The sequence below is a fragment of the Macaca thibetana genome, chromosome 5, assembly GCF_024542745.1.
Source record: "Macaca thibetana thibetana isolate TM-01 chromosome 5, ASM2454274v1, whole genome shotgun sequence".
Taxonomy (NCBI): Eukaryota; Metazoa; Chordata; class Mammalia; order Primates; family Cercopithecidae; genus Macaca; species Macaca thibetana.
In genome coordinates this window covers 177,136,425-177,161,304 of record NC_065582.1, presented here as the reverse complement: position 1 = coordinate 177,161,304, position 24,880 = coordinate 177,136,425, and the positions used below count along the sequence as shown (strand labels likewise).

Genomic DNA, 24,880 nt, shown 5'->3' with positions numbered 1-24,880 from the left:
AGGAACCCAGCGCCCCAGCCCCCACTGCAGCCTCCGGTGGCTCCTGGCACAATAGTCTGTGGCACCTCCTCCTACAAGGCCCTCTGTGGGGTGCTGGGGGATTCAGACTTGGAAATGCGGGCCAGGGAACGGGGATCATGCTTCCCTGTCTCCCCACCCCGCGCTGAACAGTCGAGGAGACCGAGGGCGGGGCTGATACCCCACATGCTTACTTGGGGTCATTTTTGAGTCACTTTCGGTAGTTTGTGTCTTTGTAGGAGTGTGGCTGTTGTGTCTAGATGATCTGATTTGTTGGTTTACAATTGTTCCTGGTGTTTTCATGGAATCCTTTTATTTCTGTCAGGTCGGCAATAAGGTTTCCTCTTTCATTTCTGATTTTAGAAACTTGAGTTTTTAATTATTTATTTATTTATTTTTATTAGAGATGGGGTCTCATCATCTTCCCCCAGGCTGGTCTTGAATGCTGGCCTCAGCGATCCTTCCAGCTCGGCCTCACAAAGCGCTGGGATGACAGGCGTGAGCCATGGGGCTCAGTCTCTGATTTCAGTCATTTGTGTCCATCTTTCTTTTCTTGGTCAGTCTGGTGAAAGATTTGTTAATTTTGTTATTATTTTCAAAAAACCCACTTTTGGTTCTGTTGATTATCTCTTTTGTTTTTCCATTCTCTGTATTTTTACTTCCATTTCTACTCTCATGTTTATTATTCTCTTCCTTTTGTTTGCTTTGGGTTTAGTTCATTCTTTTTCTAGTTTCTCAAGGTGAAAGGTTAGGTTTTTGATTTGAGATTTTTCTTCTTTCTTTGAATGTAGACATTTACAGTTATAAATTTCCCTTTCAGCACTGCCTTAGCTGCATCTTGGAATTTTTGATATGCTGTGCCTTTTTTTTTTTTTTTTTTTTTTTTTAAGACAGAGTTTTGCTCTATTGCCCAGGTTGGAGTGCAGTGGTGCAATTTTGGCTCACTGCAACTTCTACGAGGTTCAAGCTATTCTCATGCCTCAGCCTCCTGAGTAGCTGGGATTACAGACGAGCATCACCACGCCTGGCCCTAATTTTTGTATTTTTTATAGAGACAGGGTTTCACCATGTTTCCCAGGCTGGTCTCAAACTCCTGGACTCAAGCGATTCTCCCGCCTTGGCCTCCCACAGTGCTGGGATGACAGGCATGAGCCACCACGCTGGCCAGGGCTGTGTATTTGTTTGCATTCTTCTCAAATTAGTTTTCAGTTTCCCTGATGGTCTCTTCTTTGACTCACTGGTTGTTTAGGAATGTGTAATTTCCACATATTTTTGAATTTCCCACATTTGCTTCACTGTTGATTTCGTTTCGTGCCAGTACAGCTGAAGAACACCTCTGCTTTGGTCTCAGTCCTTCTCCATTCACTGAGGCTTGTTTTGTGGCCTGGCATGTGGTCTGTCATGGGGAATGTCTGTGGGCGCTCGAGAGGACTGTGTATTCAGCTGTTGTTGGGTGACGTGTGTAACAGATGTCCATTCGGCGTACCTGGTTTCCGGTGTTAATCTCCAGAATGTTTCTGACACTAGAAAATCAGAAGCTTTCCACCATTCCCAGCGCCCTGGCTTTGGGAGAGGCCAGTGAGCCTGTGGCTTGGGAGCCTGGTTGCGTGAGAGAAGCATGTGTGGGAATGCCAGGGGCCGGTTTTGAACCCCATTCCCCCAACATGATGCCGTGTGTGGCAGACGCCTGGCTTTGCTCTCTCAGGGTTCCATCTGCGGCAGGGGCTACTTGTACCCCTGGCCTCATCAGCTCAGGCTGAAGGCGGCCCTGGTCCTGGCCAGAGGGGCTTTGTGGAACAGAAATAGACGACCTGGTGCAGGGGCTGAGCCTGGCCAGGACCTCAGCCCTGGGGGTTGTAAAGAAGGCCGGGCTCTACCATGAGCATCTGCACCAAGCTGTGCCCATGTCACGGTGTGCTCGGCGGCTGCCCTTGCATGGGTGCATGGCCTGTCTGCGCTCAGGCTCCCCGCCTATGGGGCCCAGGCTCACAGAGGTGTGAAAGAGGTAAGCACAGCGCAGGCGCCTCTGAGCCCAGCCAGCCTCGCTTCGATGCTGGGAGGCTGACATCTTCCTTCTTGTCTTCTGCCCAGGCCAGCTGCGGGCCATCCAGCAGCTGTGCTACTTCTACAGCACCGTCATGCCCAGCGAGGCCCAGTGTGTCATCTACCACGAGCTCCAGCTCTCCCTGGCCCGCAAGGTGGCCGACAAGGTGCTGGAGGGGCAGCGCCTGGAGACCATCAGTCAGCTCTACCTGTCCCTGGGCACCAAGCGGTGAGGGCTGGCTTTGTAGTGGTGGGGGCGGGGAGGGGGGCAAAGAGGGTGGGGGAGCAGGGCAGGGAGGGGGGCACAGGGAAGCTGGCCCAGGGCCCCAGCAGCCCCTCTCCTTGGGATCATTTGGTTCCTTGGCATCAGATGATTTGAGTTGGTGGGCCTGGGGTCGTCCCAGGGCTGCTGATGGCCTGTGAGTCCCAGCTTGAGTCTCCCTTGGGTGACACGTCTTCCTATCCCTGCCTGCACACCTCCCCAAAGGTCATCTCAACCCCAGCAGAGGCAGTACGTGCATTCTGGACCGTTCTTCCTACTATGATGGCTTTTGTCATCTGACCTCTGCCTGCCCCGAGTCTTCACTCCTGGCCTTCATCTGTCCCCTTAAATGTGACCACAGCAGCCACCTGTGGCTTCTCTCCCACAGAAGACAGAGCCAGTTGTGTCACCTGCTTCCCTGGGGCAGGTTTTCAAGGTCTCACATCCCATATGTGGCCCACTCGGCTTCCCCAGAGCATCCTGACTTGTTAGGGTAATCATGGCCCTGGCCACCCCACCCATAGGGCCCGGTGACATTGCTGCAGTCACACCTCCTGGAGTGTCGGACTTACTGAGAGAGCAGGGAAGGAGCCAGATTCCATGGGGACCCAGGAGACTGGCTCCAGTCTTGGCCTCAGGTTCACAGAAGGAAAATGGGTCAGTGTGCTAGAACCATGCTTCTCAAAGTGTGGTCCCTGGACCAGCAGAGCAGCATCCATGTCACCTAGGAGCTTGTGCCGAGTGGGAGTTCTAGGGCCTGCCCCAGGCCTGTGGAGCCGGAAGCTCTGGGGGCAGGGCCAGCAAGCTATATGGACAGGCCTCCGGGTGACTGTGATGCCTGCACACCTTGAGAACCATCAGCCCAGATAGCCTCTGAACACTAACGGCTCCTGGTGCATCTGGAGAACACACAGGCCATGTCTGGGAGGCAGGGGAGATGGACTAGCACACTCCTCCTGCCACAGGGCAGCATGATGCTCGATTCCCTCAGAAGGATGTCCTTCATCTTTTCCATGCCGTGTGTGTTCACCCTGGCCCTCCCAGCAGCCTGGGAAGGGCAGAACACTGCACACACAAGAGAGCCGTTCCCAGTCCCCACATTCCAGATTAATCTGTCACCAGACCCACGGGAGGAGGCAGACTGGTTCCAGGAGGATGACAGCCCTTGTTCTGACACCTGTATCTGATTCCAGGGCCTACAAATCCGCTCTGGACTACACCAAACGAAGTCTGGGGATTTTCATGGACCTCCAGAAGAAAGAGAAGGAGGCGCATGCCTGGCTGCAAGCAGGGAAGATCTATTACATCCTGCGGCAGAGCGAGCTGGTGGACCTGTACATCCAGGTGAGTGGCAAGGGATGCAGGAGGGACCCTGTGCTGTTCACTCTCTGTCCATCCATCCATCCACCCTTCCATCATCTATTTACCTGTTCATCGTTCCATCCATCCATCCATCATCCATCCATCCATCATCCATCCGTCCATCCATCCACCCATCATCCATCCATCCATCATCCGTCCATCCATCATCCATCCGTCCATCCATCCACCCGTCATCCATCCATCCATCATCATTCATCCATCCTTTTATCTTCCATCTATTCACCCGTCTATCCATCCATTCACCTGTCCATCCACCCATCCATTCATCCTTCCATCATCTATCTGTTTACCTGTTCATCCTTCCATCCATCCATCCATCCATCATCCATCCATCCATCCATTCTTCCATCATCTTCCCATACACCTGTGGGTCCTTCCATCCATCCATCCATCCATCCATCCATCCATCCATCCATCCATTCATCCATCCATCCTTCCATCATCCATCCATTCACCTGTTCATCTTTCCATCCATCCATCCATCCATCCATCCATCCATCCATCCATCCATCCATCCATCATCCATCCCTACGTCCATCCATCTATCTCTGTAAATACCTGACAGAAATAACTTAAGCAGACCCTGGGAATGACCTTTATGGCAGATGCACCTGAATATGTGTTCTAGGCTAGGGAATCCAGGAGTGGCCAACTGGAGATTCTTTCCTTGTCATCTGAGCCCCTGTCCTGTCCTATGGAACACAAGCTGTAGAGAGGATCAAACCCTTGAGTTTTGGGTTGCATGAAGGTTGCTAGGCGTAGAGTGGAGGTTGTTAGGGAGAGGGTGTTAAAAGATGCTATATAAGCTCTATGCCTTTCAAAAGCAGTTGCAGTTATCCAGGCCAGGCCTCCATCACTGGACTCTGTCTTGTATGTAACACCCCATGTCTCATTTTCTCTGTCTCTGGGTCTCTTCTTTTGCCTCTTGAACCTGGTGGCATCCCCACTGGAATCAATAGGGGTTTGGCACAACAGGTGTCTCCCTGATTTCTTTGTATTCTCCTAGCCAGCATTTTCCCTTGGTCAGGACCTCCCTCTTGTTTCTCTTTCCCTTTCTCAGCACTGATTAGGTCATTATTATAAAGATCTTGCAGGTAGGGTTTTAATTAAAAACAACAGGGTTTTCTAAGTGGGTTCCATGATGGGCCATGTGATCAGAAAGCCTTTATCATAGTTTTATGGATGATAACATCAGGCACAGCCATCATTCAAATATACAGGGGTTGTTTTGAAAGAGAAAAAAATGAGTCTGTTTTATTTGATCATCTGCAAACCAGTAACAGACCAAGTTCCAGGCACTGAACAATCAGCAAGTGACAAGATTGACAAGGCTGCATGGTTCACCTGGGAAGGGCAGTCAGCCAGGACCCATCTCCATTTTCCTCTAGGTTTGCCAGTCTAGTAGTGACCCTCAACCTGAATGGCAGCAATTTAATAAAAGAAATTGTCCTCCCACAGAACTGGAACCCAAATGTTGCCACACAGCCAGAAATTTCAAGAGTGCTTGGAACACTTACATAGTCAAAGGTCCTGCCCACCAGGCCTCTCAGTCGAGGCCAGTTCCCTCCTACCCCTCCCCTCTGCTTTCTGGTTTTAGGAACTGTCCTTTTCCCCGCTCCCGATATTTTGCTTGAGACCAGCACCTCTCTTCTCTGTTCTTCTCCCCAACATCCTGTTTCAGAAAACAACACGCTGCCTATGTCCTTAGAGGCTCACTCGCAGCCCTTTTCTGCCAGTGCAGCAGACACCTGTTGCACTCACATTGGCTTCGCTTCTGTGAGAATCCCCTCCATCTCGCTGCGTAAACAGAATGCATCCGGAGAAAACCCCAGGCAAAGTGGCACAGGTGCTGAGAGTCAGAAGTAGGGCAGGCAGGCACTGAAGTGGTGAGTTCCACAGGGATGACGGCAGGCACACCATATGTGACAGATGCACAGTGTCCTCAAAGCTGCATCACGAGCTGCCCTGGGCTTCACACTCACTCAGGCTTGATGGAAATCCTATTTTTCTTTCAATCTTATGAAATAGTTCAGAGGAATTCTAATAGATCTCTTTCTGAAAAACTGTACATGCATTTTATGATGATAATGATTATTACTGTCATTATTATTATGATCGATAGAGACAGGGTCTTATCATATTGCCCAGGCTGGTGTCCAACTGTTGGGCTCAAGCGATCCCCCCGCCTCAGCCTCCTGAAGTGTTGGTATTACAGGTGTGAGCCACTGTGAACGGCCCAATATTACTGTTGTCATTACTGTTATTATTTTGCTTAGGCTGTGTATTAGTCAGAGTTCTCTAGAGGGACAGAACTAACAGTGTGTATATATATATATACACACACACACACACATATATATACACACACACATATATATGTATATGTACACACACATACACAAATAAAGGAGAGTTTATTAAGTATTAACTCACACGATCACAAGGTCACACAATAGGCCATCTGCAGGCTGAGGAGCAAAGGGAGCCAGTTCAAGTCCCAAAACTAAAAAACTTGGAGTCTGACGTTTGAGGGCAGGAAGCATCCTGCACAGGGGAAAGATGTTGGATGGGAGGCTAGTCCAGTCTAGCCTTTTCACGTTTTTCTGCCTGCTTTATATTCTAGCCGAGCTGGCAGCTGATTAGATGGGGCTCACCCAGATTAAGGGTGGGTCTGCCTTTCCCAGCCCACTGACTGAAATCTTAATCTACTTTGGCCACACCCTCAAAGACACACCCAGGATCAATGCTTTGCGTCCTTCAATCCAATCAAGTTGACAGTACTCACCATCAGAGGCTGGTTAAAGTTGGTGACCTTTGCGGGTAGAACCTCTCACAGTACAGCTAGTTTGAGTAATGAATGGGTGAGGAAAACTTGGCTCACTTGAAGATGGTTCAAGTGATTTCTACCATACAGTATGTCCCCTAAGTGAAAGACACTAACATCGGGAACACTTCCCACGAAATGTGCTTTTCCATTTAGATCCCACAGGGCAAGCCCATTCCAACTCTCTTCATCACAGGGTATGAGAAGTAAGAAACAAAACGTAGGTATGAACATATGTTGAACATGATCAAACTTAAAAGGCAAACACATTGGGAAAAAAGTAGACTTGCCACATATCTGAGGTTCAAAGACAGCCTTGATCTATCAAAATATGCAAAAATGAAAATTCCAAAAGGAAAAAGATATATGCATACTCGATTAACATACAAAAATCTGTTAGCAAAGAAAAGCAAATTAAAATGGCAGGTCCCTATGGCCAACAACTATCACTTGGGAAAAATGTATCAAAATGATAAAGCCCACTGCTGGTGCAAACATTGAAGATGGCCTCTCCTGCCCTCTGCTGGTGGGAATTTAAACTACAATAGTATGGTAAATCCTTTCTGGAGCTTGTTTGAAAATATCAATCAAAAGTCTTTAAAATGGCCGGGCGCGGTGGCTCAGGCCTGTAATCCCAGCACTTTGGGAAGCCAAGGTGGATGGATCACAGGTCAGGAGATCGAGACCATCCTGGCTAACATGGTGAAACGCCGTCTCTACTAAAAATACAAAAAATTACCCAGGCGTGGTGGCCGGTGCCTGTAGTCCGGAGTACTTGGGAGGCTGAGCCGGGAGAATGGCGTGAACCCGGGAGGCGGAGCTTGTAGTGAACACAGATGGTGCCACTGCACTCCAGCCTGGGCGACAGAGCAAGGCTCTGTCTCAAAAAAAAAAAAAAAAAAAAAAAAAAAAAAAACCACAAAAATTAGCTGGGCATGGTGACATGCACCTGTAGTCTCAGCTACTCCGGAGGCTGAGGCAGGAGAATTGCTTGAACCTGGGGGGCAGAGGTTGCAATGAGCCGAGATCGTGCCACTGCACTCCAGCCTGGCAACAGAGGAAGACTCTGTCAAAAAAAAAAAAAAAAAAAAAAAAAAAAGTCTTTAAAATGTTTGCATCTTTTGATCTAGTGATTCCAGTGCTATAGCTTTTACCAGGGGAATAATCACAGCTCTGTAGAAAGAGACACACATTTTTATTGTTTTTATACAATGAATGGAAGACCTTTCTAAAACTAGCTTTCTTCTTGGAATGAAGAACAGTATCCCAAATGATAGATATTAACATTAACATTTACTGAGCACTTCCCACATGCCAGGTGCTTTCTAAGAGCTTTACCTGTATTCTCATTCCTGGAGGTGCTCATAGAATACCTGGGGACCAAGGGGGCAGCTACATGGCACAATGAGAGAACAGGGTGGTACTGGTCTGGCCTCAGAGTTGCAAGTAACAGAAAACAACTGAAATTAAAGTTAATTTGAAAAAAAAAAAAAGGAAAATTTAACCATCTGTAAAGTCTCAGCAATGGATAATAACAGTTAAGATTTATTGAGAGTTTTCTATGGGCTGCTCTAAGGACTCTGCATGTATTAATACTTTTAATCTTTACCCAATCCTATGAGGTGGATATTATTCTTAACCCCATTTTGCAAGTGAGGAAACTAAGGCAAAGAGTGGATAAGACGCTTGCTCAAGGTTGGAAGAGTCAGTAATGACAGGACCGGCAATGACAGCCAGGCAGGCAGCTAGCTCCAGAGCTCAGTTCCTTAACAGGATTAACTAAGGCTTAGCTAGATCCGGGAGGCGGTGCAATGCTACCAAGACCTCTTAGCTTGCCTCTCAGCACTTTCTTCCCACGTGGGCTCCCCTGTTTCCAGAACAGCAGCCCTCAAGCCCAAACTGACCTCACAGCGCACCATATCAAAGCAACCGTGAACATCTTCCCAGCCTAAGACCTGGACTATAAGAGGTCTGTTTTGGGTCTTGTACCCTCCCCTAGGACAGGGTCAGTCTCTGGAAACTGAGCAGGACCACTATAGAAAGCAGTAGTGGCTTCTCAGAGGAAGGGTTGTAGGCAGACACGTGTATGTCCATATTGAAGACAAGTTAGCTGTGCTCAAGGACCTGCTATGTGCTCGGTGTTTGCAGGGCACTGGGGCATACTAAGACATGGTTGGTTCTCCCAATCAACTGGGGGAGACACAGGCAAAAGGAAAAGAGCAATAAAGCTTGGTAATTCTCGGAAGAGAGACATGAACAAAGAGTAGCTGGAACCCAGGGACAAGGGAATACTGATCAAGGGGTGAACAGGCGCCAGATCTTGACAGCCCGGCAGGCCAAATAAAGGAGTAGTGAATAGTAACTACTGATGTTTGGAGGCAAACTATATATGCCAGGCACTAAGCTAAACGATAAACATGTATCTTCACTCCAATACCTGATGTTTCACAGATGAGCAAAACTGATACTCAGAACAATAAAATAACTTGCCCAAGGACCCACAGTGATGGAGGCAGGATTCAACAGTCTATAAACACCTTGGATTTCACTATGTTGCTAAGGGGAGGCCAGCAAAGGTCACAATGAAATTCATTGTTTCCCACAAGTAACCCACATTGAAAATGAAAACGTCTTAATTGGTAGCAAATCTGGTATCACATATCTATCTATAATTAGGGTGCCACAGTACACACATTGAAGGGTTTCTATTCTTTTTCTTTCTTTTTCTTTTTTATTTTTTTGAGAGAGAGTTTCACTCTTGCTGCCCAGGCTGGAGTGAAATGGGCAGTTGTGGCTCACTGCAGCCTCCACCTCCTGGGTTCAAGCCATTCTCCTGCCTCAGCCTCCCAGGCAGCTGGGATTACAGGCGCTTGCTACCACGCCCAGCTAATTTATTTATTTATTATTATTTTTTTAGTAGAGATGGGGTGTTTCACCATGTTGGCCAGGCTGGTCTCAAACTCCTGACCTCAGGTGATCCACCCGCCTCGGCCTCCCAAAGTGCTGGGATTACAGGCGTGAGCCCCCGCACATGCCCAAAGGGCTTCTTTAATGGACCTCAGAAATGAAGATGTGGTCATTAAATACTGGAATTTTTCCAACCTGCTTTTAAGTATCAATATGGTGTGCAAGTAGTGCCATTTAAAATTGCAGAGAAAAAAACTCTGGAAGGATTTCAGATCCAAATTCAAAGGCCCCGAAACCACAAAAGGAGAAACCTGATCTGACCTGAACATACCATGTATGGGAACCTGGGATAGCGGCGATGCTCTTGGGAGTATTCAGTTACCAGGGAGGCCCTGCACTGACCCTTTTTCGAGGAGACAATCAACAGAAGATTGTATTTGATGGGACAAATTCACTTCCTGTTAACAAGGCTTCTAACCCTGTACGAGAGAGAGAAGAAGGGAGGGCAAAGACTTTAGTTGGCTTTGAAGAAACAAATCCAGTTCTTTAGGAGTCTTGAAAGAAAAAAAAAAAACAGAAAAAAAAGGAGGTATTGTTTAGAAAGGCCATATGATCCACCCAGCTGTTAAATCCTGTGCTCCAAAGGGTGAAGAAAGGCTGAAGAAATGATAAATCAGTAGAGATTTGGTACTTCTCTCTCTCTCTTTTTTTTTTTTTTGAGATGGAGTCTCGCTCTGTTGCCCAAGCTAGAGTGCAGTGGCGCAATCACTGCAACCTCCTTCTCCCAGGTTCAAGCGATTCTCCTGCCTCAGCCTCCAGAGTAGCTGGGATTACAGGTGCTGGCCACCATGCCTGGCTAATTTTTGTATTTTTAGTAGAGACAGAGTTTCGCCATGTTGGCCAGGCTGGTCTCGAACGCCTGACCTCGCGAATCACCCGCCTTGGCCTCCCAAAGTGTTGGGATTACAGGCGTGAGCCACCGTGCCCAGCTGGCACTCTTTTCTTGAGTATTTATTACTTTCCTTTTACAAACACCCCAACACATAGTAGATATTAAACAGTGCCTACTAATTCAAATTTTACTTCCTATGTAGCGCACTGGCTCTCCACCCCTGTATTCAATCCACCTGAAATCACTCTCCCTGCTCTCCCACACTCCAGCAGAATAAACTGCCCTTTACATGTACAGTGCTTCTATTATGCCCCATGTACAGTGTTTCTATTATGGCACTGTATTGAAGCTGCTTCCTCTACTAGATTCTTACTTCTGTCCTCACCACTTTATCACATGCAGCCGCTCAGAAAATGTTGGCTATACTGATAAAGTGCTTTCACAAATTTATAAATACAGAGTTACCTTGTAGTACACCTCTGTGGTTTTCTTTGGACCAGGAGCTCCTCACGTGCAAGGCCATGTCTTACTCATCTTTATCTCCACTGCTGGCATGGTGCCTAACAGCTCCTAGCAAATAGTAGGTGCTCAGCAAACGTTTGCGTGGTTAAGCCCACCATTTCTCAGCACATGACTCGGTGGGAAAGGGTTGGGAGAGTAATACGCGGGATTACTGACGGAGAAAAAGTTGTGACCTCGTAACACACAGTTCGTGGGCGTGAGTAGTGTGGAAAACGGCAGTTTGCTGGGAAAGTAATTTAGTTCCCTCGGTTCAGGCTGGGAGGATTTTTCACAAGTGGCGAGGAGAAGGCTCACGTGAACCACATACAGGTGCTTCTCACTGAAACGCACAACAAATCTAGAGCCAAGTGTAATAACGAAACGGGCCCCAAGAAGTTTATTTAATGCCCAGGGGTCCTCAAGTGGTCACTGCCAGGCTCTAGCATCCTGTCCAGCAGGCCTTTCTCCTCCTTTCAAATCTTGCTGGGCGACTCCTGAAAAGCAAAAGTAGGAAAGAAACTGGGGGCTGAGGATGGAGGCCCGGACAGAGGGTATCTCTCCTGCTCTGGCACCCGGGAGTCTGCGAGGGCTTCGGAAGCGCAGCGTCTCACGGTCTCGCATCCCGGACCTGGACGCATCCTGCGGCAGCGGTAATCCTGGTCCTTCTGGGCTTCCATAGGTCGGAATAAACTTGGGAACCTTTCGACCCGGAAAGCTCAGTGTTTTAAAATTCAAATCTCACCTGCCGACCTGAGAGCGAAACCCTTCAGGCCGACTCAATCCTAGCTGCTCGTTAACTAAAACCGCGAAGAGAACACAGTCTCCAATCCAAACGCCAGGAGGCTCAACTCCGGAGCCGACGCCGGAAGCGCTCTACCTGACGTCACTTCCGTCGCGTTTTGGGGCGGTACCAAGATGGACTCTTCACGGGCCCGGGAACAGCTCCGTCGGCGATTCCTTCTCTTGCCGGACGCCGAGGCCCAGCTGGACCGCGAGAGTAACGCCAGGCCGGGTGAGGCGCGCACCAAGCCGCCCCGAGGTTCTCAGAGGCGAGGCGCTGGAAAATGGCCGGCCTCCGGCGGCCCCGGCCCAGTCTGAAGGGACCGAGTTTCGGTTTTGCAAGTCGAATATTTGATGTCAGGCAAGATCCTTAGAATCGCGTAGTGCTGTGCATCGTCATCTCAGCTGCGCTTCAGAATTCTCTGGAGAGCTGATTTGACACCTGTTTGGAAATACCGGTTAAAATTAAAAATACCCACCGGTTCTAAGTCTTAAGAATTTACCGGAAACATGCCTGTATCGCAGTGTACAATGATGTGCGCAGTGTTTCACCTCTGCATTGCTTGCAATAGCGAATCACTAGAAATACTTGTCTTGCCTGTCAGCAGAAGGCTGGTTAAGTAAATTTGGATATGTGTATACATGACACGCCAGGTCGACTTGTATGTACCAATGGGGATGATTTTCAAAGGGAAGTGCGGAACACTATGGTATGCCGCCATTTGGGTACAAAACAGGTAACCTGTGATGTATGTTCACCTGTAGGTGCATAGAATAATGGAAGAATTCAGTAGAAATTGTAAGTGGTGGTTGCTTCTGGGGATTAGATCTGAGGTTAAGGATGGGAGTCAGATACCTCATTTTGGATATTTGTAACCCATATGTTTTAAAACCGTGTCCATTTATTACCTTTTCAAAATAAACATGAATTACCTGATGCCCAGGCATGATGATGTATACATTTTGAGGATATTCCAGAATATTATGAACATGCTTCGTAGGGTTTCCGATGGTCATCTAAAGGCCCAAAACCTCATATGTGGACCATTCATTCTCACGTGAACATAGAGGGCATGTCAGAATCCTCGGAAAACTTTCTAGAAATCATCCATCTGACCCAACCCCCATCCACCCTTTCTTTCGGATTGCGTTCCAGACAGGAAAAATGACTTGTCCATCACTTGTCTAGACAGGGCTGTGCTGGAACTAGAGCTCTGGTGTGCCGTTTCCACTTTTGAGCTGTGTTTAAAGTAATGATTTAGTTATAGGCTGGGCATGGTGGCTCACGCCTGTAATCCCAGCACTTTGAGAGGCCGAGGCAGCCTGATCACGAGGTCAGGAGTTCGAGACCAGCCTGGCCAAAGAGACCAGCCTGGCCAACATGGTGAAACCCGGTCTCTACTAAAAATACAAAAATTAGCCGGGCGTGGTGGCAGGCGCCTGTAATCCCAGCTACTCGGGAGGCTGAGGCAGGAGAATTGCTTGAACCCGGCAGGCAGTGGTTGCAGTGAGCTGAGATGGAACCATTCCATTCCAGCCTGGGCGACAGAGGGAGACTCTGACTCAAAAAAAAAAAATATATAATTTAGTTATAAAAGTATTCTTGAAAGACCACAAGTCCAGTTCATGCGCTACCATTTGCCTTTGGCATTTTTCCTAATCAACAGGACTAACTCCTTTCCTAGAAGAAATGTGAAACATATTAAAATTCTTACATTTCCAGGTGGCATTGTTATTTCCGAAAGACGATGAAAATGTAAATTTGATTTCAAAATATATTTAGAGGAAATAAATTGACTGTATTTGTTAGTGGGCTCTTATTATTTTTTGTAAATATAAACCTATCTCAAGGGTTTTTTTTTGTTTGTTTGTTTTTTGAGACAGAGTCTCGCTCTGTTGCCCAGGCTGGAGTGCAGTGGCCAGATCTCAGCTCACTGCAAGCTCCGCCTCCTGGGTTTATGCCATTCTCCTGCCTCAGCCTCCCGAGTAGCTGGGACTACAGGCGCCCGCCACCTCTCCGGGCTAGTTTTTTGTATTTTTTAGTAGAGACGGGGTTTCACTGTGTTAGCCAGGATGGTCAAGGGTTTTACAGAAGAATTTATCATGGGAGAGACTCTGGTTCCTAGCTCTAGGAAATTATTTTATTTGGCTTAAATTAAGTGTAATTTTTCCTCGCAAAATTATGGTAACTTAATAAGTTGAAATCTCCCTTATTTGCAGAAACCTCCACAGCTGTTCAGAAAAAGGAGAAACCTCTTCCAAGACTTAATATCCATTCTGGATTCTGGATTTTGGCATCCATTGTTGTGACCTATTATGTTGACTTCTTTAAAACTCTTAAAGAAAACTTCCACACTAGCAGGTAAGAAAACTTTATTGCTTCATAAATTAAACGCATGTCTGATTTTTCGTGTTATATTTTGTTAGTTGAATTCTTCAAACAGTAAGCACCTACTCTGTGCCAGGCCCTGTGTTGGAGGTGCTGGTGATACGAAGATGAATATGAGATGGGGATCAAAGGGTACATATTTTTAGTTGTAAGATGAATAAGGTCTGGGGATCTAATGTACATACAGTATGGTGACTATAGTTAATAATGCTGTATTGTATACTTGAAATTTTCTAAGAGTAGGTCTTGTGTCTTCCCCTGTTCCCTGACCAGTGGTAACTGAGGTGATGAGTGTGATGATTAACTTGATTGTGGTAATCATTTCACAATGTGTGTATATATATATATATCAGGTCGTCACATTGTACATCTTGAATATATAAAATTTTAATTTGTCCATTATACTTCAATAAAGATGGAAAAAATAAAACCAATGGGAGGGTGTGTGCTCTGGGCATACACAGTAGAGTGGAAGAGAACTGGAAGTTATTTTTGTGCAAATAAATATATTGTAGGATGACGAAGGTAAGAAATTTAAGAAGGACCTAATCCATTTGGGGAAAAAAGGAGGGAGAAAGACTGACTGAAGGTCTTCATGAAGACCAAGTACAAGAGTACTGGGAGGAAGGCTTGAGAACTGTGGCCGGTGAGAACCGGGTCTCAAGGTTGGTTTCAGAGGGTACTTACAGCTGACAAGGTAACTACGGGGTGTGACTGCGTTGGAGTGCAGGTGAAGGTCAGCAGTGGGAGGAGTGCGAGCTTTGTGGCCAGGCCAGATGTACAATAGTTCCTCATTCGCAGGGGCTGAGATCCCTTCAGTGTAGTCTCCAGAGCTGACATGGAGGAGAGGGTTGGAATAATATCCTAGGGTCCTTACTGCACATTGGAGAGTGATGTGGAGACCCTCAGATAATAAACGGAAAGGAGAGGTATGTTGGTGAGCAGCAGAGCTGGCATTGGGAGGGCTGGTGTGCTTAGGGTCAAGAGTAGTAATTTGGAAGTACCAGTGGGGTTAGGAAGATGCAGACAGGACTGTGGTGCCCTGGTATCACAGCAGGACACATGATTTCTCCTCAAGGGCCTTCAGGAGGAGCAGTGATTTCTGGCAGGGGAGACTGTCGAGCCACATGGAACAAGCCCTCGGGAAAGTAGGCAGAGGGGAGTTTATTTAAACTGTCCTCTACTTTCTAGGGGAGAAACTTTCCCTAAACACTCCCATCTTCTGCCCTTCCCTGTCACTCACTCCTTTTTGGGAGGTGGCGTGACTGATTGAGTGTGTGATGAAGAATTGGACGAAGGTAGCTCAGCACCTTCTCCTGCACATCAGCTGCCTGTAGGAAGTGCAGAGTCTGGTCTGCCTTCCCATGGTGTCATTTCACGGGGGCAGCCCTCACAGGAAAAGGTCTCTAGGTTTTCATTTTGACCTGGAACCCAGTGGGTAAGCCTGCCTGTTTCTGGGTCTCAGAGACCCGGTATTAGGAAGTGCTTTGTCACCACTCACCAAAGCCATATTCTTCCCACCGCTGCATCAGTATAACAGACATTTAATCTTCATCAGCTTGACTCAGTCATCTGTCTTAGAATGTGGGCTGGGAAAAGAGAGATGGATACTTTATTTTTATTTTGAGACAGGGTCTTGCTGCACTGTCACCCTCCAGTGGTGCGATCATGGCTTACTGCCTTGACTTCCTAGGCTCAAGTGATCCTCCCACCTCAACCTCCCAAGTAGCTAGGATTATAGGCGCACACTACCATGCCTGGCTAATTTGGTTTATTTTTTATAGAGACGAGGTCTCTTCATGTTGTCTAGGCTGGTCTCAAACTATTGGGCTCAAGTGATCCTCCCACCTTGACATCCTAAAGTACTGGGATTACAGGTGGGAGCCACTGCACCTGCCTGGAGGGGAGGGATACTTTAATCACCACCAACAGCAGCTGCTCTTTCCTTCATCAGAGACTTTACGGAACCTGAGACGTGTTTGGCTGTGGGTGCCAAACACATGGAAGGTGCATTTCTAGCTCTCCAACAGCTCACTTTAGGCTGCAGCAGACAAGTGACCAGGCCTCATGTGTGCTCTGTAAATGTAGGCACAAGGTATTATGGGAGCGTCTAGGAGGGGTACCTAGTCCAGGTCAGCCTCAGGACTGAGATCTTTTTGAGGTTTTAGGAGATGTGAGATAACTTCTCTATTTGTGTCCTTTTATTGGGTATTTCGGGTAGTTTAAATAAATGGCAGAGTAAGAAATGATCACACATAAGATGTTTGGGGGCAACTGCAGTGAAGTGGAGTGCCCAGGACCACACAGGTGCTGTGTGGCGAAGCCAGGACGCAGACAATGGGACCAGGGCTGTGGGGGTTGGAAAAAAAAAGTAGAAGTCATAAATCTGTCCTCAACAAGGTGTCATCTTAGAGAGAAAAAGGCATAAATGCATTCTCAAAGGCTGAGGATTTTGAGTCGCATTGTTTTCTTGGGAAGAACTCATTAAGGGGTGTTGGAGGGTATTGAGCAGCCATGAAATGAGAGGGCGGCACAAAAGACAGTGCTGGCTGAGTTCTGCTTTTGGAAAATGGCTAAAATGGCTTGTTCCTCTGACACCTGAGGTGATTTCTTTTCCCCCTGGCTGTAGCCTAGGTTTAGAAGCTTGAGGCCTTAAGGTTCTTTATATTGTTCAAAGATAGGAGAGCAGGGCCGTATTAAAAACTGAAAAACACTGTGATGCTATAGAAATCACAGTTTAAAAAACTCTGCTTGTGTGCGTCAAAATCAACTGTGGACTTAAAAGCAGAAAGCAAAATTAAAATCCCAGATGCTCGGGCCCAGAATTTTGGAAACTGCGGACTAGGTAGTTTCTCTTAGAAAGGTGCAAAGTGATTATGATATAAAGCCAGAGCCGAGGACCACTGACTGATAGTATTATATTTTGTTCAGGCAGTTTAAAAATTTTTCTTAGGCTGGGCACGGTGGCTCACGCCTGTAATCCCAGCACTTTGGGAGGCCGAGGTGAGTGGATCAGCTGAGATCAGGAGTTCAAGACCATCCTGGCCAACATGGTGAAACCCCGTCTCTACTAAAAATACAAAAGTTAGCTTGGCATGGTGGTGTGCACCTGTAATCTCAGCTACTCAGGAGGCTGAGGCAGGAGAATCGCTTGAAAACGGGAGGTGGAAGTTGCAGTGAGCCGAGATCGTGCCATTGTACTCCAGCCTGGGTGACAACAGCGAGACTCTGTCTCAAAAAAAAAAAAAAAAAATTTCTTATATCCTTTACCAGTATGTGCTTTTCAGCCTTTTGTTATCACCCCTAAGGAGTCTTTTTAGACATTTTTTTTCTAATCATCCCTGTGGAATGTGGAGTTAGATAAACTATATATTCACTTATATACTGCATGCATATCTGTGCTTTATACATACAATTAGAGCCAGATTTTTTTCTTCACTTTGGGGGCAATACTCCCCACAGTGAGACTGCACACTCTAGCGGAAGAGAGGTCTTTGAAGACTCCTAAAGATGAACATGGACATTTTTTCCTCATAGATATAACTTGAGTGATGGCCGGGCATGGTGGCTGATGCCTGTAATCCCAGCACTTTGGGAGGCTGAGACAGGTGGATCACTTGAGGTCAGGAGTTCGAGACCAGCCTGGCCAACATGGACATGGTGAAACCCCATCTCTACTAAAAATACAAAAATGAGCTGGGTGTGGTGGCCGGCGCCTGTAATTCCAGCTACTCGGGAGGCTGAGACGGGAGAATTGGTGAACCCGGGAGGCAGAGGTTGCAGTGAGCTGAGATTGCGGCACTGCACTCCAGCCTGGGCAACAGAGCGAGACTCTGTCTCAAAAATAAATAAATGAAAATAAAAATAACATGAGTGGAATAATAATGATTATGATTGAGGGTGAGCTGTGAGGAGCACTTTGCTTACTACTTGATTTAATTCTTACAGCTATTCTGAGTTAAGTACTGTCAATATTTCTGAAACACACGGAGGTTAGGTAATTTGCCTAGGGTCACAAAACTAGTCTTACTCAAGTTAAGATTCAAACCCATATAGACAGATTTCAGAGGCTGTGCTCTTAACCCCTTCACTCTGCTGCCTCTCATGACTCCGAATCTCAGAATTGCATCGTCATAAAAAGCCTTCATGGAATCTGGAACCTTGCATTATTGGAAGCTCACTTTGTGCCTTTGTAACTTAACAGTTGTAGCCATCCGTTCTCCCTCTCTCTTCCACGTGGACTGTCAGGCTTTTCCCATAGTGAAGCAGATGATGATGGGATATTGGATTGAGTTGGGAGAATGGGAAAGGGACCTCAGTCCCCAAGTCCAGCTGGGGTGGAGGGAAGGGGTTGTCCAGGTTGCCTCACAGTGGCTGAATCAGATCACAGGCAGACTTGGAAGGGAGTCAAAAGGCATTGGCATTGAGGGTGAGGTGGTGGGTAGAAGATATTTTGAAAATGGGAGAATTTCATTTAGGAATCTTTTATGAGAGAAAATTTGAATTATAAAGTCCACTTAACTTGGAGGAATGAAGTTTCCCAGTGATAAACTTCTTTAATCCTTTCACACTCAAAACTTCAGAAACAACCAGAAAGCCACTATCTTCCTTGTATTTTTGTTTTATTTTATTTTATTTTATTTTTTATTTTATTTTATTTTATTTTATTTTATTTTATTTTATTTTATTTTATTTTATTTTATTTTTTTTTATGGAGACAGAGTTTCACTCTTGTTGCCCAAGCACTCCAGGCTGGAGTGCAGTGGCGCCATCTCAGCTCACTGCAGCCTCTGCCTTCTGGGTTCAAGCGATTCTCCTGCCTCATCCTCCCAAGAAACTGGGATTACAGGCACCTGCCACCATGCTTGGCTAATTTTGTATTTTTAGTAGAGATGGGGTTTCTCCATGTTGGTCAGGCTGGTCTTGAACTCCTGACCTCAGGTGATCCGCCTGCCTCGGCCTCCCAAAGTATTGGGATTACAGGCGTGAGCCACTGTGCCCAGCCTCTTCCTTGTATTTTTAAAGAAAATGCATTGTCGTGATCAGACTTTTCCCTTGGTTGGTTGGCTGATGAGAGTGTATATGTAAATGCATGTATTTCAGGTCTGTCTTTTCATTCTTTCCTGAGTTGTGTGTCTCTTTTTCTGACCCCCATTTTCCATAGATTGAGACTTTCTGAAAGTCTGGATTGTTTAAGTATGGCTTTTTCTGCACCACTTGATATTCTTAGAAGTAGATTTTTTTTTTTTTTTTTTTTTTTTTTTAAGACAGAGTCTCACTCTGTCGCCTGGGCTGGAGCGCAGTGACGTGACCTCGGCTCACTGCAACCTCCGCCTCCCGGGTTCAATTGATTCTCCTGCCTCAGCCTCCCGAGTAGCTGGGACTATAGGCATGTGCCACCACACCTGACTAATTTTTTATTTTTAGTAGAGATGGGGTTTCACCGTGTTGGCCAGACTGGTCTTGAACTCCTGATCTCAGGTGATCCAGCAGCCTCGGCCTCCCAAAGTGCTGAGATTACAGGAGTGAGCCACTGTGCCCGGCCTCTTAGAAGTAGATTTTTAAGCTGTTAATGAAAACTTTTAAGATACCCGATGATTCATTAAGTGCTGTCAGCCCTCTTACTGTTTTTATCTCCACAGCTGGTTTGTCTGTGGCAGTGCCTTGTTGCTCGTCAGCTTATCAATTGCGTTTTACTGCATAGTCTACCTGGAATGGTATCGTGGAATTCGAGAATATGATGTCAGGTATCCAGCCTTGATACCTATTACCACTGCCTCCTTTATTGCAGCAGGAATTTGGTAAGTTAACTTTGAAATGACTAACAGGAATGAACAACAAATTTTTTTTGATCAGATAGTGATATACTTGGTCCAAACTTTGAAAGAAAAACGGTATAACAGAAAAGTAGTCTCCTGGTCATTCATGCTCTCTGGTTCCCTTTTCATTAGTATCTCTTTCTCCTTCTATTTATGGATCTAGTTATTTAAAGCACAGATGGTGACATTCTGTACATATTTTGCATTTTGCTTTTTAAATGTATCTGACATACAATACATATAGAAAAGTGGAAAAAACTAAAATGAATGAATTAGTGAATGAATTCTTATGAAGTGAGTATTGGTGTAAATCGAGCCAGCACACTGGGAACCCCCTTCATTCTCCCTCATAGTTCCTACACCTTCCCTCCTGCCACAGGTAAATACTGCCTTGACCTTCATGGTAACTACTTGCTTTGCTTCATTAGGTATTCTATTTTTGTTTCATCTACGCTTTTGAACTTTATAGAAAGGGATTGGTACAGGGTGTATTCCTTCACATTGAGCTGGCTGTGTGCAGCATTATGTGCAATTCTTTCATATCGTCGCCCGGAACAGTGACTCATCTTCATTGCCCTTTTGCATTCCATTGTTTAATTGAATCCCAGTTTCTCTTTTCCATTGTTGATTGTGTTTAGATTTTTTTCAATTTGGGGTTACTATAAAGGATGCTATAAAGAGCATTCTTGTATGAGGCTCTTGTAGCACCAACTGAAGTTGGTGTGTGTGTATATGTGTGTATATATATATATATATGTACCCCAAGGGGTAAAATTGTTGGGTGTACATACCTTTGACTTCAGTAAATCATGCCAAACTGCTTTCCAAAGTGGTTGTTCATCTTTTTTTTCCTTTTATTTTTCAATGGATTCTTATAGTTTGGGATTCTTCCATAATGGTACTTATAGATGTTTCTCATTCTTTTAAGCAGTTGCATAGTTTTCACAGCATGGACATATCATGATTTATGTAACCTGTCTTCTGCTGTTGGACTTAATTATATTTATACTCAAACAATGCCACAATGAATAACCTTCTTCATAAGTTAATTAAGTACTCAATGAAAAGTACAGGGTTTTTTTGGGTTTGTTTATAAAAGTAAGACTTGCTCACTGAGGAAAAAAAATCTGTAAATTACAGAAAAACACAAAGGAAATACATCCTATGATCCAACCAGAAAGAAAACTAGTTTTCCTATGTTGTGTGTAGCTCTTTAGTTTTTTCTTTCTTTATATCAATTGACTTTTTTTTTTTTGGAGGGAGACAGGGTCTCACTTTGTCACCCAGGCCAGAGTGCAGTGGTGTGATCACAGCTCACTGCAGCCTTGACTTCGCAGGCTTAAGTGATCCTCCTACCTCACTCAGCCTCCTGAGTAGTTGGGACCACAGGCACATACCTCCACACCTGGCTCTTTTTTGTATTTTTTTGTAGAGATAGGGTTTCGCCATGCAGCTCAGGCTCGTCTCAAACTCCTGGCCTCAAGCCATCTGCTTGTGTCCGCCTCCCAAAGTGCTGGGATTACAGGCGTGCACCATGACCACCCCAGCCTAATTGAATTTTTATTTTGGAAGAACCACATACCTTTATACATATTCAGTTTAAATATATTCTTTCTATGACTCACTTTCTGTAGTTGAAGTTCAAAGTTGTTTGACAGTGTGATACGGTTATTGTTAACTTTTTTAGTGATGTGGCGGCATACAGATATGTTGTTTTACTTTTTCCCATAAGGCTAAGGCCATCTCCAGAAACATTAATTTTGTAGACAGTGTGATTATAGTTATTTAATACTCACACTTATCAAAATATTATATATTAAAACCAATAACTATCTGAACTTATTTGAATATAGTTTTCCCTATTCTGTTCTTAGAAATTTCAGTCATTGGCCGGGCGCGGTGGCTCACGCCTGTAATCCCAGCACTTTGGGAGGCCGAGACGGGCGGATCACGAGGTCAGGAGATCGAGACCATGCTGGCTAACACGGTGAAACCCCGTCTCTACTAAAAAATACAAAAAACTAGCCGGGCAAGGTGGCGGGCGCCTATAGTCCCAGCTACTCGGGAGGCTGAGGCAGGAGAATGGCGTGAACCTGGGAGGCGGAGCTTGCAGTGAGCTGAGATCCGGCCACTGCACTCCAGCCTGGGTGACAGAGCGAGACTCCGTCTCAAAAAAAAAAAAAAAAAAAAAAAAAAAATTTCAGTCATTAAAAATCATTTATACTTAGAAAGTTTATAATTTTACTTTGATGACAGGAATAGTGTTTTTCTCAATGAAAGATATAATAGCAGCTTATAAATGATAACTGTTTTCATTCTGTTTTTAAGAGAAAATACTTTGATATTTTTTACCGTGATAATTTAGTGTGTGATTTCATAAAAACGAGCTGTAGCCATTTAAATTCTTGTTCAGGTGCAGAAACTAAGAGACTTCAGTTTCTATTAAGCCATGTCAAGTCCTATTAGGAGACCTTTAGTGGTTTCAGTTCCAGGGCCTTCTTGAAGAAATTGTGATAATTGTGTAAGTATATCTAGAGTTTTCCTTTTCAGCATTGGCTAAGTCACGTAAGAGAATTATGATACATAGAGATAGTTGCTGACTGGATGAACTTTTCCACATTGAATTCTTTAAATCTAGATTCTAGAGTAAAATATATTGATGCATATCAGAGTCGTCAACTGTGTATTTGTTGTTTTTTCAGCTTCAACATTGCTCTATGGCATGTGTGGTCATTTTTCACTCCGTTGTTGTTGTTTACCCAGTTTATGGGGGTTGTAATGTTTATCACACTCCTTGGATGATTTTTGAAGGTAAGATATCTGGAATGGTTTTTCTAAAAATGAACTCGTTTGAAAAATGTCTTTTATGACAATTTTGTTGTCCACACTAGAATTATCCATCCGTTGACCTCTGAAATAGAAGGTATTGAGACTCTTTTTTTTTTTTCTTTGTAGACAGGGTCTTACTCTGTTGTCCAGGCTGGAGTATAGTGGCATGATCACAGCTCACTGCAGCCTTGACCACCTGGGGGCTCAAGCAATCCTCCCACCTCAGCTTCCCAAGTAGCTGGTATTACAAACATGTGCTACCATGCTTGGCTAATTTTTTAAAAAATGTTTTGTAGAAACAGAGTCTCCCTATGTTGCCCAGGCTGGTGGGGATGGGGGACTGAGACTCCTTCTTTTGAAAAAGTTGGTTCTAAGTTACTACTTTTTAGAAAAGGTACACTGCCTTTCAAAGACCTCATAAAGACAGGATTTGCACCTTCCAATATAGTTAAATTCACACATTAGAGCATTTTATGTTGAGATCATATTAATTTCTGTCAACTTACATTCAATGACTGTTGGCTAGATCATTCTTAAGAGATGGGAATACAGGAAGAATGGACAATTTTACCCAATTGGGAAAAAAAAATCTGCCATCTTCGAACTGTGCTGACTTCCTCAGAAAAATGTGTTGGAGGACACAATGAGCTTTGGTTTGGTGTTATTCATAGAATTTCCGCCTCCCCGCAGATAACCCCATCCTGAGATCTGCCGCCTTACACAGTGGAGGCTGTTGTCTGAGTGTCGGATAACTCTGTTATTAAATAAGTGTATATTGAGAATGCTCACTCCAGATGCCTAGGGGCATAGTGAAAAGGACAGAGTGCCTCCTGTCAGGTCACTTACATCAGAACTTGCAGAAAATCTGCTTTATACAGCAGTTGACAGGTGTGGAAACTGAGGCCTATGGAAATGAAAGTTAATACACTAAATTTTCAAGATGTTAATGAAAAACTGACATTTCTGCCAACAGCATGCTCTCTCTATGGGATTTAAAGGAAGGTCAGTGGTAACCATGCACAGAAGAAATGGACATAGTCTCATTGTTAGCAGTCTGAAAATAGTTGCTAGCACCTCCATGCCCGTTCCAATGTCTGCAGCCTCCTTCATGCACCCGCTGTGTCTTGGGATCACTGGAAGCCCTCACTGGAGGCCCTTCATTCCTATACACTTGTGGTGCCACAAGCGGCTCTGGGCCTGGAGGAATCCTGCACATCTCAGAACACTTCCTCACCTGACCCTGTCAGCCATCTCTCTCCTCATGTTCTCAGCCCCTTCTTTGGCTCTTCAATTTTGAGTTTTTACAGATGTTTGGGAGCTCTTACTCTGACATGGATTTATAATTGGTAATGGAGACTCAGTGTTGTAGATCACAGAGTGAACTATGCTTTTTAGTGTTAAATGCAATAGCTTAAGATAGAAGGTTTTCCTTGGTACATAAATACTGGTTTTCTTTCAGATTTAAGGACATATACTTTTTTTTTTTTTTTTTTTTTTTTTTTTTTTTTTTTTTTTTGAAGAGACAGGGTCTTCTATGTTTCCAGGCTGGCTTTGAACTCCTGGGATCAAGTGATCCTCCTGCCTCAGCCTTCAAAGGAGTTGGGACTACAGGCCCACGCCACCGTGCCTGGCTGGACATGTAAATTGGAAGTGAATGGTTAAACATCCAGCTGGCTGAAAGTATGGCGGACCCTCACAGAAAAGTTACAGTGTGTTTTTGCAACTATGAAGTGAATGGTTTCCTGGGAAAAATTGTGACTTTGTATAACTGTTGTTGAAATCAGAATAAATTATATTTCACTTGCATATTCTTAAATTATTAAAATTTTCAGAAGTCAGTGATATAGGAATACTATTTTGCAATGCGAATCCATTTGAATATTTGGAGAAGGTGGTTTCATTATAGGTGCATAATGCACTCAATATTTTAAACAAATAGTTCACTCTTCCATTTAAGGGATAGCAGTTCCTTATATAAAATGACTGGATGTGTATAAAGGAATTATGTTGCCATGTGCCTTTAACCAGCTTTAGTAATTACTATAATCTCATATTTATGATAGTTTTGTTAGGTACAGGACCAAATGAAAGTATTTTACGTTTTCCCATCACTTTAGATTTTATCATTGTGTAAATTACTGGGTTTTTAGCATTTCCTAATGTGAAGTTTTAATCATTTTTAAGTATACATATTTTTTTCTGTACCATTTAAATAAAATATTTTTATAACTTT

At 44.9% G+C, this 24,880-nt stretch overlaps 2 protein-coding genes across 8 annotated transcripts in view; one reads left to right on the top strand and one right to left on the bottom strand.

Moving 5' to 3' along the window:
- Nucleotides 1–24,880, bottom strand: part of NSG1 (neuronal vesicle trafficking associated 1) — a 556,677-nt gene that overhangs the window by 227,283 nt on the left and 304,514 nt on the right. The window lies entirely within an intron of this gene.
- The window catches only part of TMEM128 (transmembrane protein 128), a 26,690-nt gene extending 1,810 nt beyond the window's left edge, over nt 1–24,880 (top strand). Inside the window, exons 1-5 of one of the 4 annotated variants that reach the window (XM_050792222.1) lie at nt 11,624–11,842; nt 13,831–13,972; nt 19,642–19,800; nt 22,521–22,629; nt 24,192–24,880. In XM_050792222.1, the coding sequence (XP_050648179.1) occupies nt 11,746–11,842; nt 13,831–13,972; nt 19,642–19,800; nt 22,521–22,620 (498 nt within the window). In that variant the 5' untranslated portion in view covers nt 11,624–11,745 and the 3' untranslated portion in view covers nt 22,621–22,629; nt 24,192–24,880. Of the gene's footprint in view, nt 1–1,626; nt 2,291–3,516; nt 3,668–11,623; nt 11,843–13,830; nt 13,973–14,514; nt 18,684–19,641; nt 19,801–22,520; nt 22,630–24,167 lie in introns of those variants that run through there. The other 3 variants (XM_050792221.1, XM_050792220.1, XM_050792219.1) reach the window with 3 other exon arrangements.